Below are 21,261 nucleotides of genomic sequence, written 5' to 3'. Positions count from 1 at the left end.
CAGCACAACTCCGCCATGTTGCTTTTCTTTCTTTCCTTTTTTTTTTTTCCCCTTTTTTTTTTTCTCCTCGTGTGACGCCAGAAGCCGCCGCTCTCTCCGCGCTGGGAACGTCCGGGTCGGGTCACGGATCTCGCCGCTCACTCGTCTGAATAGAGCGGGAAGCTTACAAAGGTAAGACACGCCGACTCGCAACGGCAATGTAAAGTGTATGTTAGTTATGCTCGGAAAACTGCTTCGTAGCCTAAGGAGGCCTCATGGGCGGCCCGCTCCTACAGCCCGCACCCTCCTCCCCCTAGGCCGCAATGCGGCCTGCTCCAGCCACAGTGATCGCTGCAACGAGCGCAGCCTCGGGTGCAGCCGGTGGTCCAGTGTGTAGTGTCAGTCTCCAGAGCCCGAGTCTCAGGGGCTGAGCTGCTGCTGCGGTGGTTAATGGGAGGTGGAGGGCAGATGCCGGCTGCGAGGGGATGGGCGGGAGAGCGCTGTAGCCAGCAGCTACGATGCTTGATGTGTTTGCAGTGTGATCACCCGGGAGCTCCGCTTCCTGCACGGAACATGGCCAATGTCACTAGTAATGCGATGTGACAGGATGGGGTGCAGGGGCCTATTATACGCAGCCGTCCTGGTGACTTACTGCTGATATGGCGGCAAGCCATCCTCTGCTTCCCCCTGTGCTGGCCGTGTATGAAGTATGTGCGATGGCGCTGCATGCAAGGAAACTGCGTGGGCATCAGTGTGGCGGCTATCTATTTCATTGCAGCTGAAGCATGGATCTGCGCTGTATAGTACAGATTTACTGCAGTCTCCAGTGACCACATTATTTTTTGGTTTGAAATAAATTCGGAAAAATAGAACCTTATTTTCCACATGGTAACATCCTTGGTTCTACACTTACAGGGGTATTCAATATGGGAGCGATAACATCGTTTTTGCGTTAATATCGCACTTTTGATGTCATTATCGCAGGTTTGACTTTTACACCGTATTCAATTTCAAAGACTTATCGCAGTTTTGAAAAGTCTTAGATAAAAAACGGAGATAACTTTTCACCATTGAATAGGTGTCGAAAAAAAGTGCCGAATTGGGGTTTAGGGGTGCAGGCTTAAAAAAAATAGCCTGCACCCCTGGGAATGACATTTAAAAATGAACAGTGTCAAAAAAATGTAAAAAAAAAATATAGGGACACCCCAAAAAATGTATTTAAAAATTGGGGTGAAAAAAAAAAAGGGAAAAAATTGTTTAACAATAGGGAAATAGGTTCAGGGCTATTCTGCAAGTATGCGGCAGATGTTTTCTAGAATAGAATTATAGCGGCAGGTGCACAAATGCAGAATTTTTAAAAACTTTAGGGACATAAAAATTTTCATGTACCCCAAATTTGATGGGACCACTTAAAAAAACGAAAAAAATAACCTAAGTGCTCTTCTGCATCACTTATTCAATGTCGGGAAAAAAACACCTGCTGCAGCTATTTAAATCCCCGACTTTCAATTAAAGGCTAAAACGGGGGTACCCATAGTGTTCCCCCATGTTTTTACTACTTTAGGGGGGTCTTACAATTATTTTAAGGAAAAATTCATAACTTTACGCAAATCCAACTTCGGAGTTTCCCGTTTTCGTTAATTTTATATTGAATACGGGTAGAAGCGGGAGCGCTCCCGATACGTTAACGCAGGTAAAAACTCCGATATGAAACGTTAACTTCGACAGTGAAGTTAACGTTTCATATTGAATACCCCTCTTAATATAAGTAAACATTTGGCATTCTCAAAATAGTATGACCCTAAGGGGGGAATTCAATTAAATGTAATGTTGGGATGCGATATGTGGCAGCTCACAGTGCTGATACAGTACCCAACATTGCTTTTAGAATGTAATCTCTCACAAGCCCCTCTTCACTCATGTATAATATACTCCCTTACAACAGCACCTGACCCTTGGTTGCTGCCACCCTGCTGCTTAATGAAATATATCATATCAGATGCATACAACATGTCCTGCATTGCTTTGTTTAAATCACTGTTTTCTTGTTTTGTTATTTGTAAAGTGCTGCTGAACCATTGTGGTGCCATAAAAATAAAGCATATTAATAGCTAATTTTACTGTTGGGTGCAAGTTAAAAGGGGTGATTCAACTGTTTTAACGCATTGTGGACACATTTCTGCTCGCACCCTTCTGAGGCGGTGAGGAGAAATGTGTGAAAAGTCCTGGTTTTGGGTGCCCAAACCAAGACTTTAGACAGGTTTAGCTGGTTTACGTGGCTAAGCCCGGTCTATTTGGGTGCAACATGTGCAAAAAGGCATTGTCACCCAAAAACATTTGAATATCATCTCCCAAATCCCTGTCACTTATGAATTGCCCCATATATTTGTAGCGTTGCTGTTGCGATGTGCCACTGTTAAAAACGTTCCCAAGCAATTCTGATGGAAATTTCCATTTAATTGAATTGACACTTTAGTCTTTTTGAACAGTTTGGCGATATTCTAAGGGTGGAATTCACTTGTTTCCAGCACCCGACGGAGCTATTCAAGTGTTGCTCCTGCCGGGTGCGATCAGCTGCCAGCACACCATTTCTGTTCGCACTCCTATGGGGGTGCGAGCTGAAATGGTCGAAAGTGACCCGTTTGGACGCCCAAACAGCACTTTTCGCAATCGTGCCCAGCACTTTGGTCGGGGATAGCCATTTTACGCAGCTAAACTCGACCTCTATGAGCGCGATAATCTGCATCAATTGAATAGCGCCCAGCGATCTCCTGTCACTTTAGACGGGAGATTGGGTGCGATAAAACAATTGTATACCGCCCCAATTGTGTAAAAGTGTAATTGGGAAAATAAGCTTGTCTATATTTTTCACCAAATAGGATGCACATGTTCTGCACCCTGTTATCTGAATGGGACCCAGAAATGGCTGTTACTGATGGTATTTGACAGTATGGCATGTCTTCCACTTTTTTCTCCTTTGAAGCAATGCTTAATTAATTCTAGGCAAGTGATGTATAGTTAATGCCGTATACAGACACGCCCCCCTACATGCAATGCCCCATCCATTTGCTGTAAGTCAGTTATTTAATGCACAGGTGAGATCTTAAAGAAAAATAAAAAGTACGGAGCTATTCATCGGTGGTGGGATCATAGGTTGCCACCTTCCTTTGGTCTTTTTGTTTTAACTAAAACATGGGCGGACGAATAAAGGGAATATTTTATTTGTTTCTGGTCCATAAGGGGGTGTATTAATAGGGATTATTTAATATATTTGTAGCATAATTTAGTTCTTTAAGTTGTTGTTAAAATAGCAGGTTCTCCATTGTCACTTTTTTTTCCCCCTTAATGGACTTCTACTTTACCATATATGTAGTTCTGTCGAAAAGTGGCTACGGCCACTAATACACTAACATTGTACATTTGCTAGTAAAAACACATACTAAACATGATTAAGCATTTTAAATAGCAATTTTAGGCTTTTCTATTGCTTTGAAATATGGAAATGGACAAACTTGGTGTTCCAAAACACTACCTGAATGCCAGCTAATTGTTTCTCTAGTGCCAGACCTGTTTAAATGCATTTACACACTGTCAGAATACATGCTTTAATTTACCTTTTTCAATGCTAGTAAACCATTTAAAGTTATGAACTGGAGTGTTGTTTTCACAGCAAGTGAATGCATTATGGGTAATTTTGTTTCTGGTGCTTGCGAGTGAAAATTTGTAAAGCTCCTGCCTGTTTTTTCACTGTGTCCCCTCTTCCTGCTGTCAGTGCTGGTATTGCATAGCTGCAATTCATCATCTGTTAAGGTCCCTACACACTAGGATGATATTTTGAACGATATGGCCGATTCCGACGCATCAAAAAACAAAAAATCGATCATGAAGTGTGTACGCATCTTCAGATCTTCGCTGCTTGTGTTATGCAGCTAAGCTATGTTTATAAACCATGTCCTTCTCCTGCATTGTTTTGTATTACTATTAACTGTTTTTCTTGTGTCCTCATTTATGTACTGTGTAAGGTGCTGCGGAACCTTTGTGGCGCCATATAAATAAAGGATAATACATGCAGGAAGATCTGTCAGTCTTGTTAACTATTCCCTGCAGATTATGCAGTGTGTACACACTGCACAAACGACCAGGCAATATGGTTACATTATATAGTTGATGATTTAACCACCAAACGATGCACAATATATAGTTTGGACGTTTGTTAGATTGCACAGTGTGTATGCACTAGATCGTTTTGTCTGGGAGTTCAAGGGAAATTGCTGACGACATTGCATCGTTTGCAATGCTAGTGTGCACCTAACTTAAGGGTATGGAGTTGTCTCTACCCCCCCCCCCCCCCCCCCCTTCCCAAGGTGCGGTCCTCATCAAGTTGGTTTACACCTCTGCCTTCCAGTGGGTATTGCCTTGTAATATAACATTTTCAGGACAATTTCAAGTCTTTTATTATCATTAAATCGTAGGCCACGACAAAGGATCTGCTCTGCCTTACAAAGTGCATATTCTTAAATAGTGCATAACATTGCAATACAAACAAAGCAGGATACAAACAAACAATTTTCAAACAATGTATAGATGTGTTTTCTGCAAGGGTGCAAGAAAAAGAGGAAAACTTGTGTGTGGGGGGCACACTTATTTAAAATATTGTTTTCAATAGATATCTTAAACATTGTACAATAATGGTGAAAGTACAGATTATCTGTACTCTCACCATCATTTTGCAGATGCCTGTTAAATATCACCTAAAATGTTAAATTTTCATTGATATAAAAAAAAATAGCAATTGTAAGTTATAAAACATGAGCATTATTTGTTGTCTATGGTTGAAATTGTATTTTTGAGACTATACTATGGATTGGTTCGATATTGGATGTACATATATAATTTCTATTTTGATCTATTAGCTAAGATCTCTAGCATTCGCGCTAGGCTGTTTTAGCAGGGTGCAGCACTCTGCCCAATTTTAAAAAGAATGAGCCCTGCCCCTTTTGCGGCACCCCTCTACAGCAACATGCCGTTCACACCCGTGGGCCACATTGTCTCGCGGGTGGGAAAAATAGTGGTGCAGCAATCAGTCGGTGAATAGATGCCTTGTGCATGCACACAGCATCCTGTTTACATAGTCCTTCACTTGTATATTAAACATTTTTGTAGTTTACAGCACCCTTTATTTCAGTACATAGTACTGTGTGTGCCTATTAGATTATTTGGTGCTGCATTATACCTTAAACCCCAACTCATTGTCCTAATTTAGGGACATAAATATTAGCCATGCAATTGTACGGGAGAACAGGATGCTCTTTGTCCCTGTTACTCCCAATATTTTCTATCTCACGCTGCTCAATACCATTTTTAAGATATCTAAAACCTTATAATTCAAAGAAATAATCATAAGTGTGCCTCCAAAACAGTTGCTTCCTTGCAGGAACCACCCCTACAGATTGACTATTTCCTGACACTGCAAACTCTCTCACCGAATTTTACTTTCTACACTCTTAGGGGGTGATTCAGTTGTTTTTGGTGCCCCCGCTGGGTGTCTATACCATTGGGCGCCCGAAGGAGCAATTCAATTGTTGCTCCGCTTGAGCGCCTAAAACCATGGCTAGTCGGCATTCTTCTCACAGCCTCCTGAGGTGTGAGAAGAAATTAGTGCAAAGTCTGTTTGGACGCCCTAAATACTACTTTCTGTTGGCCGCATATTTGTACAGAAGCCCACAGGGTGCACGCAAAACAATTGAATCGCCTCCTTAGATTGTTGGTTATTAATATAGTTGCTTCAGTTAATCTCTTTAACTGAAGCCATATTTCTTCTTCAGGGTCCATAGGGCTCCACAGAAAGACAATGGGTTGTAGGTAAGACTTGGACACCAACAGCAAAGTTGTTTAATCCCAGGATGCTTCGGTCCTTCCCCCAGTTTCCTTCAACTTAGTTTCGTTGGTGTCTGGCAGGACCCGGAACACCGTTTTAATAGGGGGCTGCTATTAAGTAGCGCAAGCTTATTTTTATGATTTAATTTTAGTTTTATTTATTCTTCTAGTGTGCAGCAGCACGAGACAGTCCTTTGGATGTCTACACTGCAGCTCCATCACCCCTCCAAGGCGCTGTGACACCAGCCCTTGGCTAGGTACTCTCGGCAGGGATCTGAGGAGGACCTAGCTAGCGAGGCTCCCCAGACTGCAGCCGGGACTAAAGGGGGACAGGTAAAGTGGATCTCCGCTCTCAGAGACCGAACGGAGGCGCTGATGTGGACACCGGTTCGCCCTAGAGTCCACTAGACCACCAGGGCATTACAAGCACTGGCGCAGGGCATATGTTAGGCTAGGAGACCCCGTGGTTAAAGTTACATAGGGGAGAAGGTGCTCTCCCTGCGGCCCCTCCCCCAGCTCAGGGCGCCATCCCACTGTGGTTTAGCTTCTCCTCCCTCACCCTCTGAGACTCACGGCAGCCATTTTCTGCATTCAAGTCTCCAGGAACGCTGGGTCCAGTCTCCCTGTATACCTCTCCCAAGGGCCACGTTATACAGTGCTATAGCCTTCCAGCCACTGTGGTCTGTATAGTTGATTTTAGTTATATTGTATATTCTGCATTGTATGTGACTTATGCTAGCGCTGCTGTCTGTTTTCTATTTCTTATGACTCTCAGCTTATACCTTTCCCTTTCTTCTTCTATAACAGTGGCATACTAAAGGTATAGGGGGTTCATTGTACCTCACATCTCCATATATTTCCTTTTACCCTCTTCCCACTACTGATTGCACTAAATTGGAAGTTCCCCCAGCTGTGGATTCACATGTGACACATCTGGTAAATAATGTTACCTATACATACTGCAACCTCCTTGAAGGAGACCACAGATAGAAGGATGGAAGCTTGTCTAAAATCTATATTCTCTTACGGGATCTATTAGTCGTCCTGCTAGGGCTAAGGCCATTGAGAGTTAGGCAGAGGCCCTAGAAGAGACATTTCCCTCTGATGCTTCAAGGGAACAGCTGTCCTACATATCTCACATTAGAGATGCAGCCTCCTATTTGGGGGAAGCAGCTATGGATACGGCTCTCCCAGCCTCCAAGGCATCTGCCACTTCTGTAGTGGCCTGCTGTAGTGTTTGGCTCTGCTTATGGAAGGTAGATGTGGACTCTAAAAATGCTTTGGCGTCTCTGCCTTATTTAGGGGATATCCTGTTTGGCACAGAATTGGACAAAATTGTGACTACCTTGGCAGCTTCCAAGACGGCGTTCCTGCCCCCTGCATATAATGCAAATCCTCGGACGTCATAATTTCGTCCTTAAGGAAAAGCTAACAAGCATCAACTAAGGCTTCCAAGCCTAGGACCAAACAGACCTGGGCTACTAGATGTCCATCTACCAAATCTGAGGACAAGCCTTCAGCCTGATGTGGCGGGCCTCTCCATGAGACCACAACAGACGCCTGGGTAAAAGTGGTCTCTCACAGATATGCTCTAGGCTTCCTGAGGGGACCCCCCCCCACAGTTCTTGTGCACAGGCCCTCCATCGGACCCACGCAAGGTCCTGCTGCTCCAAAAGTCCATTCAGTCCTTACTGCTCTCAGTAGTAATAATTCTGGTCCCCTCCACACAGCAAGGGTAGGGCTATTATTGTACCCTTTCTTAGTTTAGAAGCCCAGCAGGTCTCATCGGCCTATCCTCAACCTCAAGTCTCTGAGCAAGTTTATCAGGGTGCCCAGGTTTCATATGGAAACCCTCCGCTCTATTATCCTGGCTATGGAGCCTGGGGACATTCTGGTGTGTCTTGACATTCAGGATGCTTACCTACATGTACCTATAGCGCCTTCTCAACAATATCTCCGGTTTGCTATACTACAGCAACATTACAAATTTCAGGCTCTGCTTTTTCCCCTTTCAACGGTTTCTTGGGTCTTTACCAAGATCGTGGCCATTATGGAAGCCTCTCTTTGTCAAGAGGTCAGACTGCTGCCATATTTAGACAATCTCTTGCTGTTGGCCAGCTCCCCATAAATTCTTCACCGCCATCTACAGATAACCATTGCCTTTCTACAAAGGCACGGTAGGCTGATCAACTGGAAAAAAGTCTTCCTTGACACCTTCTCAAAGAATGGTACAATGGGAGCCTTCCTAACCACAAGAAAAAAAAATCTCAGTATTACAGCACCAGGTGCTCAGACTACTACAGTCGCTGAGTGTCAATTCACTCTGCAATGACTCTGGGTTCCATGGTGGAGTTCGCTCAGTTTCACTCCAGGCCCCTACAACACCTGATCCTCTCCAGGTTGAATGGGCTGCCTCATCTGCTCAGATCCCAGATGAGTCTTTCCCCGGAGGTTTGCCTGTCCCTAGCCTGGTGGCTAGATGTCCCACTTGAACAAGGGACGCCCCTTTTGGAAACGGGACTGGGTACTCCTATCCACGGATGCAAGCCTTCGTGGGTGGGGTGCGGTGACAGGCCAGTACTCCTTCCAGGGCCGCTGGACTCCAGCCGAGGTGGTCTTGCCAATCAACGTCCTAGAACTTTGAGCCATCTACTGAGCTCTCGCTCAGGATATCCTTCAGAGCAGTCCAGTACAAGTACAGTCCGACAACGCCACGGCAATGTCCTACCTCAATCACCAAGGAGGCACTCAAGTCTGGCAGCAATGGCAAAAGATTTCCGCATTCTCACATAGACCGAACGCCATCTCCCAGCCATCTCCGCAGTGTTCATCCCAGGAATTCTCAATTGGGAAGCTGATTTCCTCAGCCGTCACAATGTGCATGCAGGAGAATGGTCTCCACATCCAAAAGTCTTTCAACTTCTGGTGAAAAAATGGGGTCTACCAGATGTGTAGCTCATGGCCTCAAGACACAATCACAAACTTCCAGTCTATGGAGCCAGGACAAGGGACCCCAACACGGCCTTTGTGGACGCATTATCTGGGGGTGGACCTTCCAGTTGGCGTACCTCTTCTCTCCAATCCCTTCCTTGAGTTCTTCAGAAGCTGAAACTGGAAGGGGGCTCGGTCCTGTTGGTAGCTCTGGCTTGGCCCAGACGCCATTAGTACTCAGACCTTCAAAGACTCTCCTTAGACGCTTCTCATCTTCCTCTACGACTAGACCTGTTGTCTCAGGGTACCTGTCTACATTCGGACCTGGCCCATCTGTTTAACTGCTTTGCTCTTGAGACATCCCTCCTAAGGTCTAAGGGATTTTCTAGCTCTATGGTCCAGACCATGGTCAGAGCTTGTAAACCGGCCTCTGCCAGGATTTATCACCGGATATGACATACATATTTCCAGTGTTGTGCCCCTAGAAACTATGACCCTCAAGTTTTTAAGGTTTCTAAAATACTTGCCTTCAGGCTGGATTGGATCTTGGACTCCACCTAGCATATCTGAAAGTGCATATTTCTGCTCTGTCCATCTGGTTCCAGCACAGAATTGCTCCTCTACCGGATGTTTACACCTTCCTCCAGGGTGTTCTACATATACAACCTCCCTCTGTGGCTCCGTGAGATATGTCAGTGGTTCTCCACACACTTTGGGAACCTCCATTCGAACCCTTGGAATCAATGGATGTCATGTGGCTGACTGTGAAGACTGTTTCTTCTAGCTGTAGCATCTGCCCGTAGGGTATTCTATTTAGGGGTGATCCCCCTATTTAAACTTTTATCAGGACAGGGCTGTTAGAAAGCGCCCGGGCTTCCTTCCCAAAGTGATTTCTCGATTCCACATTAATGAGGAAATTGTGGTTCCGGCCTTTCAATCACCAGACCACTCGGCAGGTGAAGCCTCTTTAGATGTGGTCCGTGCTCTAAAGATCTGCGTGGACCGCACTACTTCCATCAGGAAATCACTCCCTCTTCATCTTAGTTGGCCATCCCTTCTTATGGAATCCATATAACAGACTCTGGCCAGATGGATTCGCATGACTATCTCACAGGCTTACACGCAGACTAGCCTTCCTGTGCCAGCTACAGTATCTGCTCATTCTACTCGCTCTGTGGGTCCCTCACAGGCAGCCCGGCGTGGTGCTACTGCTGAACTATGCAAGGCGACTACATGGTTTTCTGTCCACACCTATCTTAGGTTTTATGCCTTTGATACATTTGCCTCTCAGGATGCTTCCTTCGGGCGTAGGGTTCTTCTCCGCTCAGGAGCGGTCCCCGCCCTTGAATAACTGCTTTGGGACATCCCCATTGTCTCCCTGTGGAGCCTGAAGAAAAAAAGGAGAGTTTTATGGTAAAACTTTCCCTTGTTAACTCTTTCTTCGAAGTCCATAGGGTCCACAGGGCACCCGCAATGATGCACCTGGCTTCTATTTGTTTTTTCTCTTGGTCACTTGTTTCCTTCTGTGTGTGAGTGTGATCCTTCAGTGTACCAGGCTTCCTTCTCTCCTATCCTGCTCTTGCCTTGGGCTTGTTAACACTCTGAGTTGCCCTCCGGTCATTCCCCCTATAACCCGCCCACAGCCTAAGTATCCTGGGATAGCTTTGCTGCTGTTGTCTGGTCCTCCAAGTCCCACCTACATCTCATTTTCTTCCAAGTCCATAGGGTCGATAGGGAGACAGAGTTAACAAGGGTAAGGTTTACCATAACTTTCCTTATTTCCCAGTCCGATGCAGGTGTCCCCCCATTCTTTTTGCAAGCAAGCTGGTTATACCTTTTAAATGAAGGCCACTTTAAAACATCGGCCAGACTTTGTCCTCAAGGCACCCTAAAAGGCCCATACATCGGCAATCTCAAAAAAAAAACCAGCTACTGTGGATGATCCTCCCCCCCCATTTAAAGGTTGCCCAATCCATACATTACAGATATTTTTTAGCAATTTACTTATCATATTCAGCAAATAACAGTTCTGCCAAACTTGAAAGGCCCATCAGTTTACACTACCAAGCTGTAGCCCTGATTGATTGCTGTATTTGAACATGTTGGAAAACCTGATTTGGTGTTTCCGATCAGTTTTTGATTGGAACTGGCATACTGTGAACCTCATACATTGCTGTGTTTTTCTTTTTTTTGGGGGGGGGGGTGATTATCATCTGGAAAACACCAAACTGCCCCAATTAATCGCTGTTGTATCTAGGCCTTTGCAGTCCCTGTTTAAAAGCTGTCCATGCTTGAGCACAGTTGACTTTTTAGTACCTCTGAATTTATATATACCCATCTGTGCTCAAGCATGGGTATTCTTAAAACCTGGGGCGGCATTCAACTATTTGCAGCCACCTATTTCAATTGTTGCTCCTGTCTGGTGCGATCAGCTGCTGGCGCCAGCATTTCAGCTAGCACCTCCCGGGGTGTGCGAGCTGAAATGCACGAAAAGTAACCCATTTGGGTGCCCAAACGGCACTTTTTTGTGATCACGCTAAGCACTTTGGTCGGGTATAGCCATTTTACGGTGCTAAACCCGACCTCATCGGGCGCGACATTTTAATCAATTGAATCTCACCCCGCAATCACTTTAAACAGCAGATCAGGCGCGAGAAAACAATTGAATTCCGCCTATTGACTGGTAGGATGCATTAAGGGCTGAGTTTGGAAGAAACGGCCCTAGACTTTGGAACGTTGTTAAAATAGCCTTTTATTTTACATCTATTAGATAAGAGAACACGATAAATCACACACTAATTTATCTTTTACATACTTTTTTTTTTTTCTTCTACTGTTCTGCGCAAACTTTAAAAATGAGCCTGGTATTATTAAGGTGCCACGAAATCAAATACATTTTTAAAAAATACTAACCAGTATATACAGGATTGATGAAGTTTTAATAGGATAGTACTGTAGGTGTTAACCATTTCAGCATTTATCTAATTAATTTGCCCTGCGTGAGAAAACTGATTTGTGTATATGTAGAATGGATCCATGTTTAGCTGCCTGGAGAAAATCCCCACTGACATAACTGAGATTTCATGTTACGGTGTGAACTTAATCTGTAGCTATCACGTTGTGTACTTACAAGGGATATCATGTTTGACCACCATTTGTAAATAGTGTGGCCCTGGAGGCAGACTCAAACCAATCATGTCCCTATTCATTTATAACTTTAAAAACATCAGTCTGTGCTAGGGCACTCACACGTATCCTTTGTAAACGCTATTTTGCATCAGAGGTTTAAGGGTTTGACTATATTGCTACAAGTTTTGAAACTTAAACGTACTACAAAATTTATTGTAATGTTTAATGTCAACAGGTGACTTAAGATGTCGAACGGTTATGAAGATCACATGGATGATGTATGCAGGGATGACATGGGTAGAACTAACTTAATTGTGAACTACCTGCCTCAGAACATGACACAGGATGAGCTGCGCAGCCTTTTCAGCAGCATCGGGGAGGTGGAGTCTGCAAAGCTAATACGGGACAAAGTTGCAGGTAAGTTCTTTGAACCTCTTTTATAGACACAGAAAAAAAAATGGGTAAATGTTTAGTTACAACTAGTGAGCCACAACAGCTATTTTCTTTCTGAGGCTTTTTGCCAAATCAACTTGGATATTTAAACATGTGGCCAAGCTATTAAGTTGGTGCATTTGTCAGTGCGTTCTATTCAATCACAGTGGGCACTAGCTTGTCAACCAAAAAACCCTCAGCTTGCACTCAAAAGAAATTAAATCCTCAGTATGTGAAAGTGACCATTGTGCTTGTTTGCCGATCTCAATGTCACATGTAGGTGGGAAATGAGTTGCATGGCCTTACTACTTATAACATCTTGCGTTTATGCAACTCTTAAGATAGAACATATTTGTTTTCATTATTCGTGCATTGATGATCTTGCATGTACTTCATGTATATATATTTTGATGGAAGCTGTTTTATTGGAGGATACTTATGAAATCTTACGACTTCTGGGGGAAGGGGGGATTCTTGTTTTTATCGAGTCTGTAATGAATGGGCGCCCGACAGAGCAATTCAGTTGTCGCTCCAATTGGGCGTTGGTGCCGTGGCTGAACATATTTCTGCTTGCAGCCTCTTGAGGTGGCGAGGAGAAATGTCCGAAAAGTCTGTGGTTTAAGCATCCAAATGGTAGTTTAAGGACTCTTACCACTACTTTAGAAGGGTGTTGCCGCTTTGCGTGGCTAAACCCAGTATTGGGCGCAATAATTCATGGGCGCCCAAAACAATTTAATTGCTCCGACGGGACCCATTAATTATCGCCGCCCAAAAAACTATTTCTTCACTTGAACTTTATTCATGTATAACAAACACTACCTCATAATAGCAATGTAAAAATGCATCTCTTACAAGGTAAAGAAACTTGGATTTAGAAGTGTACTGTGCAAAAGCTAAAAACAATTTGCCTGTTGCAGAGAACTGAGTGAAGTACTGTGCTGGCAGTGAATCTTTTTAGGTGCAGTTGATTATTAAAGGGTGACATGCAGAGTGATTTTTTTTTTTTTACCAATGAAACTGCAGATTTGTGACATTTTCTAATAGAGTGCAGCTTTTTGCTTCATATCTGTAGCAGAAATATTGCACATGCAAGGAAAAAAAATTCCAAAATGGAGCACAAGGAAGACATTGCATGGGATGTACAGCTTTTATCGCAACCTTTGAATACTGTTGTTTTAATTTCTGGAGTTTGAAACTTTGTTTTGCAACATATTATAATGTATATTAGTATGATTGGCAAGAGATACAATATTTCCCTAATAACAGCATTGTGTGAGTCTAGGGTAAATAGTAGAAAATGCAGTCCAAATTCACAGATTTAATTTACCATACCAACACCAGTGAAGAGACAGTGTACGTAATAATAAAAGGTTAATAGACATCGTAGTTCGCTCAGAGAAACACATGACCACATAGGTTTGTGTGAAAATATCAAACATTGAACACAACTTTATTTTCTTTTCTTCTTTTTTTAATAGCCAGTGTTCCATAAGCCTATCATGGAAATCATTGGATTGCTGTTCTCAAATTTTTCTTAATGTAAATGTTATGGATTCAGGGAGAAGTATTTTTTTTTTCTTAATTGTGTTTATTATTTTGTTTGTTTTTTTATTTTTTTTTATTTTTTTTCCTTTTGCAGGGCACAGCTTAGGATATGGCTTTGTGAATTACTTAAATGCTAAAGATGCTGAAAGAGCAATAAACACACTTAATGGATTGAGACTGCAATCAAAAACCATAAAGGTGAATATATATATATTTTTATAAACATTCAACATAGAGCAGATTCCTTTAACCTACTAGTTATGGCTTTGCCACAATTAAGAAAGCCTACCATGAAGTTAGGGGTCAGTGCATCCTGTGCAATAACACTGGGGGTTAATAATGCCTTCAATTAGCATAGCATTTAAGAGAACTGAACTCGGACATAAGCTTTTTTCCATCAAATTTTGTAATAGGTAGATTGTGGTTTCCAGTTGGTGTGTTTGATCATATTGGTCGATATTAGGTTATGAATTCAAATGATTATTTAGGAAAACAGTCTTATTGACAAACTTATGTTGTGTGTAATATATATCTAGTACCTTTGGTAAGAGATTTGTAATTGGACACTGCAACATGAGCAGCTTTTCATGTTCTATGCTTAAAAAAAAAAAAAAAAAATGAAAAATGTAATGTCTAATTTGGATCGGGAACACTTAAGAAAACTATTACATGACTGACCGTGTTCTATAATACTTTAATTTCTGAATGACTAGTATTACCCTTGATACATTTTAAAAGGCAATTGTTAGCTTTTACACAAGCATTTTGTTAATGCTCCATTATGAAAGTCTTATGGCGGTATCCAATTAGCCCAGAACATTGTTAGGGTGCTAATGGATCCCATGAGGCTAACCAATTAGCCCTGAAGTCTGGCCCGCCACTTACCGGGGGTGGGTTCGGGAGCTGATGTGTCCCAAAAAATTCTCCCCGAAAAGCAATGGCGAAAACACATAGGTCCGTGAACTTATCACAGTTCCTATGTGTGTTTGGGTGAATTATGTTGCCCAAAACAAATAGGAAAAGGTGAAAAGAAAAAACAAGTATTGGCGAAAAATCAGTTTTTCGCCCCTGAAAAAATATCCGGTCTAATTGGATACAGCCCTTAGTCTCTGAAATTAAAGATTGTATATTACACATTAACATCTTACGTAAAGTATCATTACCTTTAATATTTGTTCTGCCTGCCACCGGAGCTAGAGAGGGCACTTCCGTGCGTGCCCAAAAATGGAGCGTGGCCATTGAAAAGGAGGCACGTCTATAAGACGCGTCCCCTTTTCGTCACTGGTGAGGGCGTGCCCGGCACTTACGGACACGCCGGGCAGCCCCCAAGCGCTCCTGACAGGTAGAACAGATGCCGGGAGCATGCGCCCAGCATCTATTCACCGGCGGTGACCGGGACACTGCGACACGCGGGTGAAGACTGCACTGTAGGCTGTCTTAGCAGGGCGCTGCGCAGTGAGGGCAGGGTGCTTTTTGTCCTCCAGGAGGAGGGCAGGGCGCAGCGCCCCGCTAAAACAGCCTAGTGGAAACGCTATTTAAAATTATGGCCTCTAGTCCTTTTCAGTATATATGTTTCTACACTTTGACAGCATTTGTAATACTTAGCCTTTTGAGTAGTTATTTTTTCACATTCTCTTATGGTGTCATTGATATCGAAAGCTGGGTACACATTGGACTTTGTACAAACAATGCATTATTGTCAACAATTTCCTTTGAACTCCCAGACAAATGGTATAGTGCATACACTGCGATCTTACAAACGACAGAATGATATATCGTGCAGCGTTTGGTGGTTAGATCGTTAACTATATGTTAACATATAGCCTGGTCATGCGGTAGAGCGTACACACTGCACAATATGGTAAATATCGTTAACGACAATCTCAGATTGAGCAGCATGTGGGGCTGACCAAATGACGCGACAAACTACCACGGGAGCGCGTGATAGTGTATACACACTGGATGATTTGAACGATTTGTCGTTCCAATCTGTCGGAAATTGACAAATCGTCCACAGGTAGCTTAAGGGAGGGGACAGTTTAGGTTCTTTCAAGGCGGAGCTATTAACATGGCAACTCCCATCAAATTTATCTAGATACATGTAAGGCAGAAATCTAGTTAGCTTTGATATAGATTTTTAATTTCTTAATTACATTAAAACCAGCTTTAAAGCTAAGTGGTGGTTTTAAATGTAGTTTTTTGTTAAGGTAGTAAAATCTCTTGAACACCTTAACCCCACCCCTTACATCCTCTCGCTCTCTCAAAATGATTTATATGGAACAAGTATTTGCTGTTACCCCATGTTCTTGTACTTTTAAGTAGTCTACAATTCCTTACAAAAAGACTATTTATGGTTGCATGTCTCTAGTAGGGTCCTGATAAATCCCTGGAAATACTGTGGTTGCTAATATACCACTGCTGCATTCCATCAAAAAAGTTAAGCAACACTGTGTTGTCTCTGAATGATTTGATACAACCATTGCTTATTCCATCATATTGGTTTCTTTATCGTCTGCTACATTTACAATACTTTATATCTGGTGACCACACATCAGACAAGTGTATCTACCATTTCGTGTGGTTAAAGATTTCCCTCTTTGGGAAAAAAGGTGAGATCTCAGTCCTGTATACATTGGCCCCACCAGTGATTTGTTAATCTCCAGTGTAAAAAGCTAGTGTGCTAAACCCTTTGAGTTCACTAAGTTTATTTGAAGAGCAGACCGTATTTAATTTTAATATATAACAACGGCTGTGTATTACTAAGCTGCCAAAAATTGTATGAAATAACTTATGGGTATACACTTAAGTAAATGGGGGAAATTCAGTTGTTTTGGACACCCCCACCATACGTCTATTCAATTGGGCGCCCCCATGGAGCCAAACCATTCTTGCTCTGGTCGGGTTCCTAAAGCCGCAGGGGGAGACATTTCTTCTCGCAGGCTCCTGAGGTGCGAAAAGAAATATGTGCAAAGTCTGTTGTTTGGGCACCCTAACCACTTTAGAAGGATTTAGCCATTTTACATGACTAAACACTGTGCTTTTAGGTGTGTTAAATACTAATGGGTGCCTGAACGGAGAAACAATTGAATTGCTTTGTTGGGCACTTTTTTGTATAGACGCCCAGCAGTGGGCACGCAACACATTTGAATCGCCTCCAATATGTCAATCCATGCTGTCTGTCCTCTGCAGCAGATTGCCAGGTGAAAGGGTTTTTGTTTTTCTAACTGAATAAAACGGATTCATAAACCTTTAGGCTTTCTTTAAAGAAATGTATTATTTGATTTGGATTGTTTCATGTCACTGCCACTGGAATGAATCCAGTCCATTTCTTAATCTGTCAGATCCCATTATGTTGCGGTTTTAGCTGTCTGTAATTGTGAAAAAGTAGTTATGGTGCTTTTTAATACCACTGTAGTAAAGAATAAGTGGTCTATTTACTAAGCCTTGGATGGAGATAAAGTGAACAGAGATAAAGTCCCAGCCAATCCGCTCCAAACTGCTAACTGTTTAAAATCGAAGTTAGGAGCTGATTGGCCGGGAGTTTATCTCCGTTCTCTTAATCTCCATCCAAAGCTTAGTAAAATAGGCCCCTTTAATGTATTAACTTCTTGTTTCATATTTTGGGGCGCGACAATATTCCCGACTCTGGACTAAAGATAGTCTCGACAGACGGCTTCCCAAACTAAGGCAAACCAGCCCGTCGTAGCTGCATATGTGGGAAGGGGGGGTGTTAGGTTTAGTACCCCTTGGGGAGGGTTAGGGTTGGGTACTGCGGGGGGTAGGATTAGGGTTAGGCACCCCCTGGGCAGGTAAAGTTTAGGCACCACCAAGAGAGCGTTGGGGGGAGAGAGGGGTAGGGTTAGTATACTTGCGTTCCCATGTTGGGATCTCTCATGATTGGGCTTCCGGCGTAGGGATTTCATACGGTGGCTATCATACCAAACCCATTTGTAATACCTCTTTTCCACCAATAACCCTGGACCAACCTGGGTTTTCAGACTTGGTTCCAACCCAGGTCAGACACCATTTACACAGCACCATCGATCTGGGTTATTCTCAGGTCAGCCACACTGAACCTGGGTCTACTGTGCTAAACTTGTGAGGTCATAAAAAGTGGGAGGTGACTGTTCCACAGCCACCAATCGGCTCATTTTAGGCATGGCCCAGGTCGAATAACCCGGCTTGCGCTGCTTACACTACACAATTACCCAGGTCCATCCTGGGTCCAACTTGGTAGCTACCTGAGTTGGATTGCCTGGATCACTTGACCGGGGTTATTTTTCAGGGACTCTTTTACACTGGGCTGTGACTTGGTTAGACCCAGCAATAACCCGGGTTATCACAGCAGTGTAAAAGGTATGCAGTCGGGAAGCCGGCGGACCTAATCCCGACAGCCGGCTTCCCGACTGCTTAATCCTGTCGAGGGTTAAATGACAGGCGTCTAAATCTAGACGTCTGTCATTTTACCGACGCCGGGAGACCGGTGCCCGGCATCCCGATCGGGACGCCGAGCGCGGAGGGTTAGGTTTAGGGTTCCCGGGGAGGGACTTAGGGTTAGGCACCTCCCTGGGAGGTTAGGTTTAGGCTAGGGGAAGGGAGGGTTAGGGTTAGACACCCCCGGGGGGATTTAGGGTTAGGCACCTCTGGGAGACTTGGGTTTAGGCACTTAGAGGGGGGGTTAGGGCTAGGCACTGGGGGGGAAGTTACGGTTAGGCACCCCTAAGGGAGGGTTAGGGGGTAGAAATGGGTTAGTCAATACTTACCTTAGGACGATCGGGATTTCCTCCTCCTGTCGGGATTCCAACCGCCGGGCATGGGTCCGGCGGTAAATCACACCGATTCTGTGTAAAAGGGGTATGAATGTTATTTAGTAACTTTTACATATCTTTTGGGTTTACTGACAATCTAACACAGACTTATAATTGTCCTATCCTGCACTTGACAAATAACAGGCAGCTATAACACACTGAATTTCATAAGCAAAGGTTCTGTACATTTTATGTATCAGGTCGGTATCTGACTGCTCATTACAAGACCGCATTCTAAATTTAACTTATCAACTCTTACAACTTACGCCTTTGTGGTAAATAATTACTTTGGTGGGTCAATTAGGTTTCTTTCCTTTTTAATCCTGCATCTTATTATTTACATTTATTTATTAAGTTTTTTATATAGCGCAGCATATTCTGTTGCGCTTTACAATTGGAAACATTTATAGAACAAAACAGGGTAATAGACAGAGGTAAGAGGGCCCTGCTTGCAAGCTTACATTCTATAGGATGGAAGCTTGTATTGCTGTTGACTTCTTTATTAAATGCTCAAGCTAATGGATCACCTATTTTCCAATTGTAAAGCGCAACGGAATATGCTGCGCTATACAAGAAACTTAATAATATTTCCTTTTTATAAACCTATTTAAGTAGCTTATGTTTTGCAAATTGTAAATGCATTAGTAGTAACTAAGGCATTAGTTACTACTAATGCATTTACAATTTGCAAAACATAAGCTACTTAACAAATAGGTTTATAAAAGGAAATATTATTTGCTCCTATCCAGTAGATTGTAAACTCTCATGTGCAGGGCCATACCTAGTTGTTCTCATCCACACTTAAAGCTCAAGCCAATTGTCTGCGATGATCTCACAGGTACTTGACGACAGCTGCACTTGACGACAGCCCAAACTTGCACAAGAGTGTTCGCAGCCCTATAGGGCTCCGAGCAAAATTGTGTGAATCCGGGCTCCGAGCAGGCCATGAGGAATGTGAGATGAGGTGCAGTTGCCAGCATTATAATGCAGTGGCAACGGCAATTCGCACCCGTCACGGATAATTGGATTAACCCCTTATTGCATTAACCATATATGTCCATATTCTGTTTTTTTAGCTATGCTTTATTTTTGCTACGTCTAAGACATCTAAATATTGTGATTCCCTACAAATAAACAATCACGGCTTGTGTGAAAGAAAAGCCCAAAAATTTCAAATGTGTACATTTCCTTATAGCAGGAAAAAAATTATGGGCCGATTTCAATTATACGCGATTAAAACTTGGTTAGTGTGTTAATTTAACTGGCAGATCGGCCGATAATTTCACTTAGCGCATCTATGCACGCTTCCGTTTAACATTCAATTAGAAAATGCTTTATCCGGCATTCATGTGGTAATTCTTGCTGTTAATATCCGTTCTAAGTGTGGGTGAAAATGGGGAAATCAGCCTGTACCTCAAGAAAATGCAAATTAATATTGGATAATATAGAAGTCTAAGTGGCCAAAGCAAAGTATTTGGGGTTCCTAAAGTGTCAAATGGCTGTTACAGATGTAACCACATATATCCTCCGTCTCGTTACAAACCACACTTGAGTGCCGCGTGACTGTAGCGCTGAGCGTTTTTTTTGGGGGGGGGGGGGGGGTTCGACTTTTTACCTCTAAAATGCGTCTTCGCACAGTGGTGCGAATAGAATGCACAAGTATCTGCATGTGAAATGCTACGTTAGTGTCGATGGCTGTAACACTGTAACGTAGCGTATTGCATGTAGATACACCCGCGTTCTATTCGCACTGCTGTGTGAATAAGACGCATGAAGTTAAATGGCGCGTGAAATGGCGCGACTAGAAGGGCTGTTTAAAGTGCAAGGAGGCTAGATGTATGTGGACACATCTGTATATGCCTTTTTAAAAAACTGAAAAAATTATAAATAGCAAGTGTTTTGCAAAGTAAGTGTGCTAGACAAATTTGGGGTGCATAAAAATGCCTGTAAGTAGATTTGTCTTTTTAAGCCACTTTTAAAAATGTGTTAAACACCTGTTACTACCACCTGCAAGTTGAAAAACTTCTGTCCCATTCATACAGCACTCCCTTATACTTGTCCAACAACTTGTGACCCCCTATTCTGTATTTTGCAGAATTTCACCCCCAAAATTGTTATAATTGTGCCTAATTAATCATTAAGGAGGGTGTCTCAGTAGTCCTGTACTAAGTCCCCACATTTGTACCTTTTTTAAAATAGAGATTTTCCCCAACTTTTCACTTGCTCAGGAGTTCCTGAATAAAGATTTAACTCATTTGGTGAATTAATGCACTTTGATTGAATAGCTTCAAATTTGCAACTCTTCTAAACATTTACACCCATTAATAGGTTATCGCTGCTAAATGAATTCGGCCCTCAGTTTGTCAATAACAGTTTTATGATCTCTAGATTTAGCTGTTCCATTGTCTTTCCCAAACTACTGTGAAGTGTTGTGTTAATTGATCATATTGGATTTAGCTTTTCGTGTATAATAAGTCTGCCAAAGCATATCAAGTTTTACAGGGTTAACATTTTCCATAAAGTGGTTGCGGTGGTGCGGGTAAATAGAGCATGCCGTGTC

The 21,261-nt window shown here is 42.9% G+C and overlaps 1 protein-coding gene across 1 annotated transcript in view; it reads left to right on the top strand.

Moving 5' to 3' along the window:
• The first annotated feature begins 51 nt into the window (after positions 1-51).
• Positions 52-21,261, top strand: part of ELAVL1 (ELAV like RNA binding protein 1) — a 31,798-nt gene continuing 10,588 nt past the window's right edge. The window contains exons 1-3 of the mRNA XM_088450877.1: positions 52-171; positions 12,152-12,333; positions 13,988-14,091. Of these exons, the coding sequence (XP_088307003.1) occupies positions 12,162-12,333; positions 13,988-14,091 (276 nt within the window). The 5' untranslated portion in view covers positions 52-171; positions 12,152-12,161. The remainder of the gene's footprint in view (positions 172-12,151; positions 12,334-13,987; positions 14,092-21,261) is intronic.

Source organism: Taudactylus pleione, unplaced genomic scaffold (assembly GCF_031769625.1).
Source record: "Taudactylus pleione unplaced genomic scaffold, aTauple2 ptg000532l, whole genome shotgun sequence".
Taxonomy (NCBI): domain Eukaryota; kingdom Metazoa; phylum Chordata; class Amphibia; order Anura; family Myobatrachidae; genus Taudactylus; species Taudactylus pleione.
This window is presented reverse-complemented; position numbering and strand designations above follow the sequence as displayed.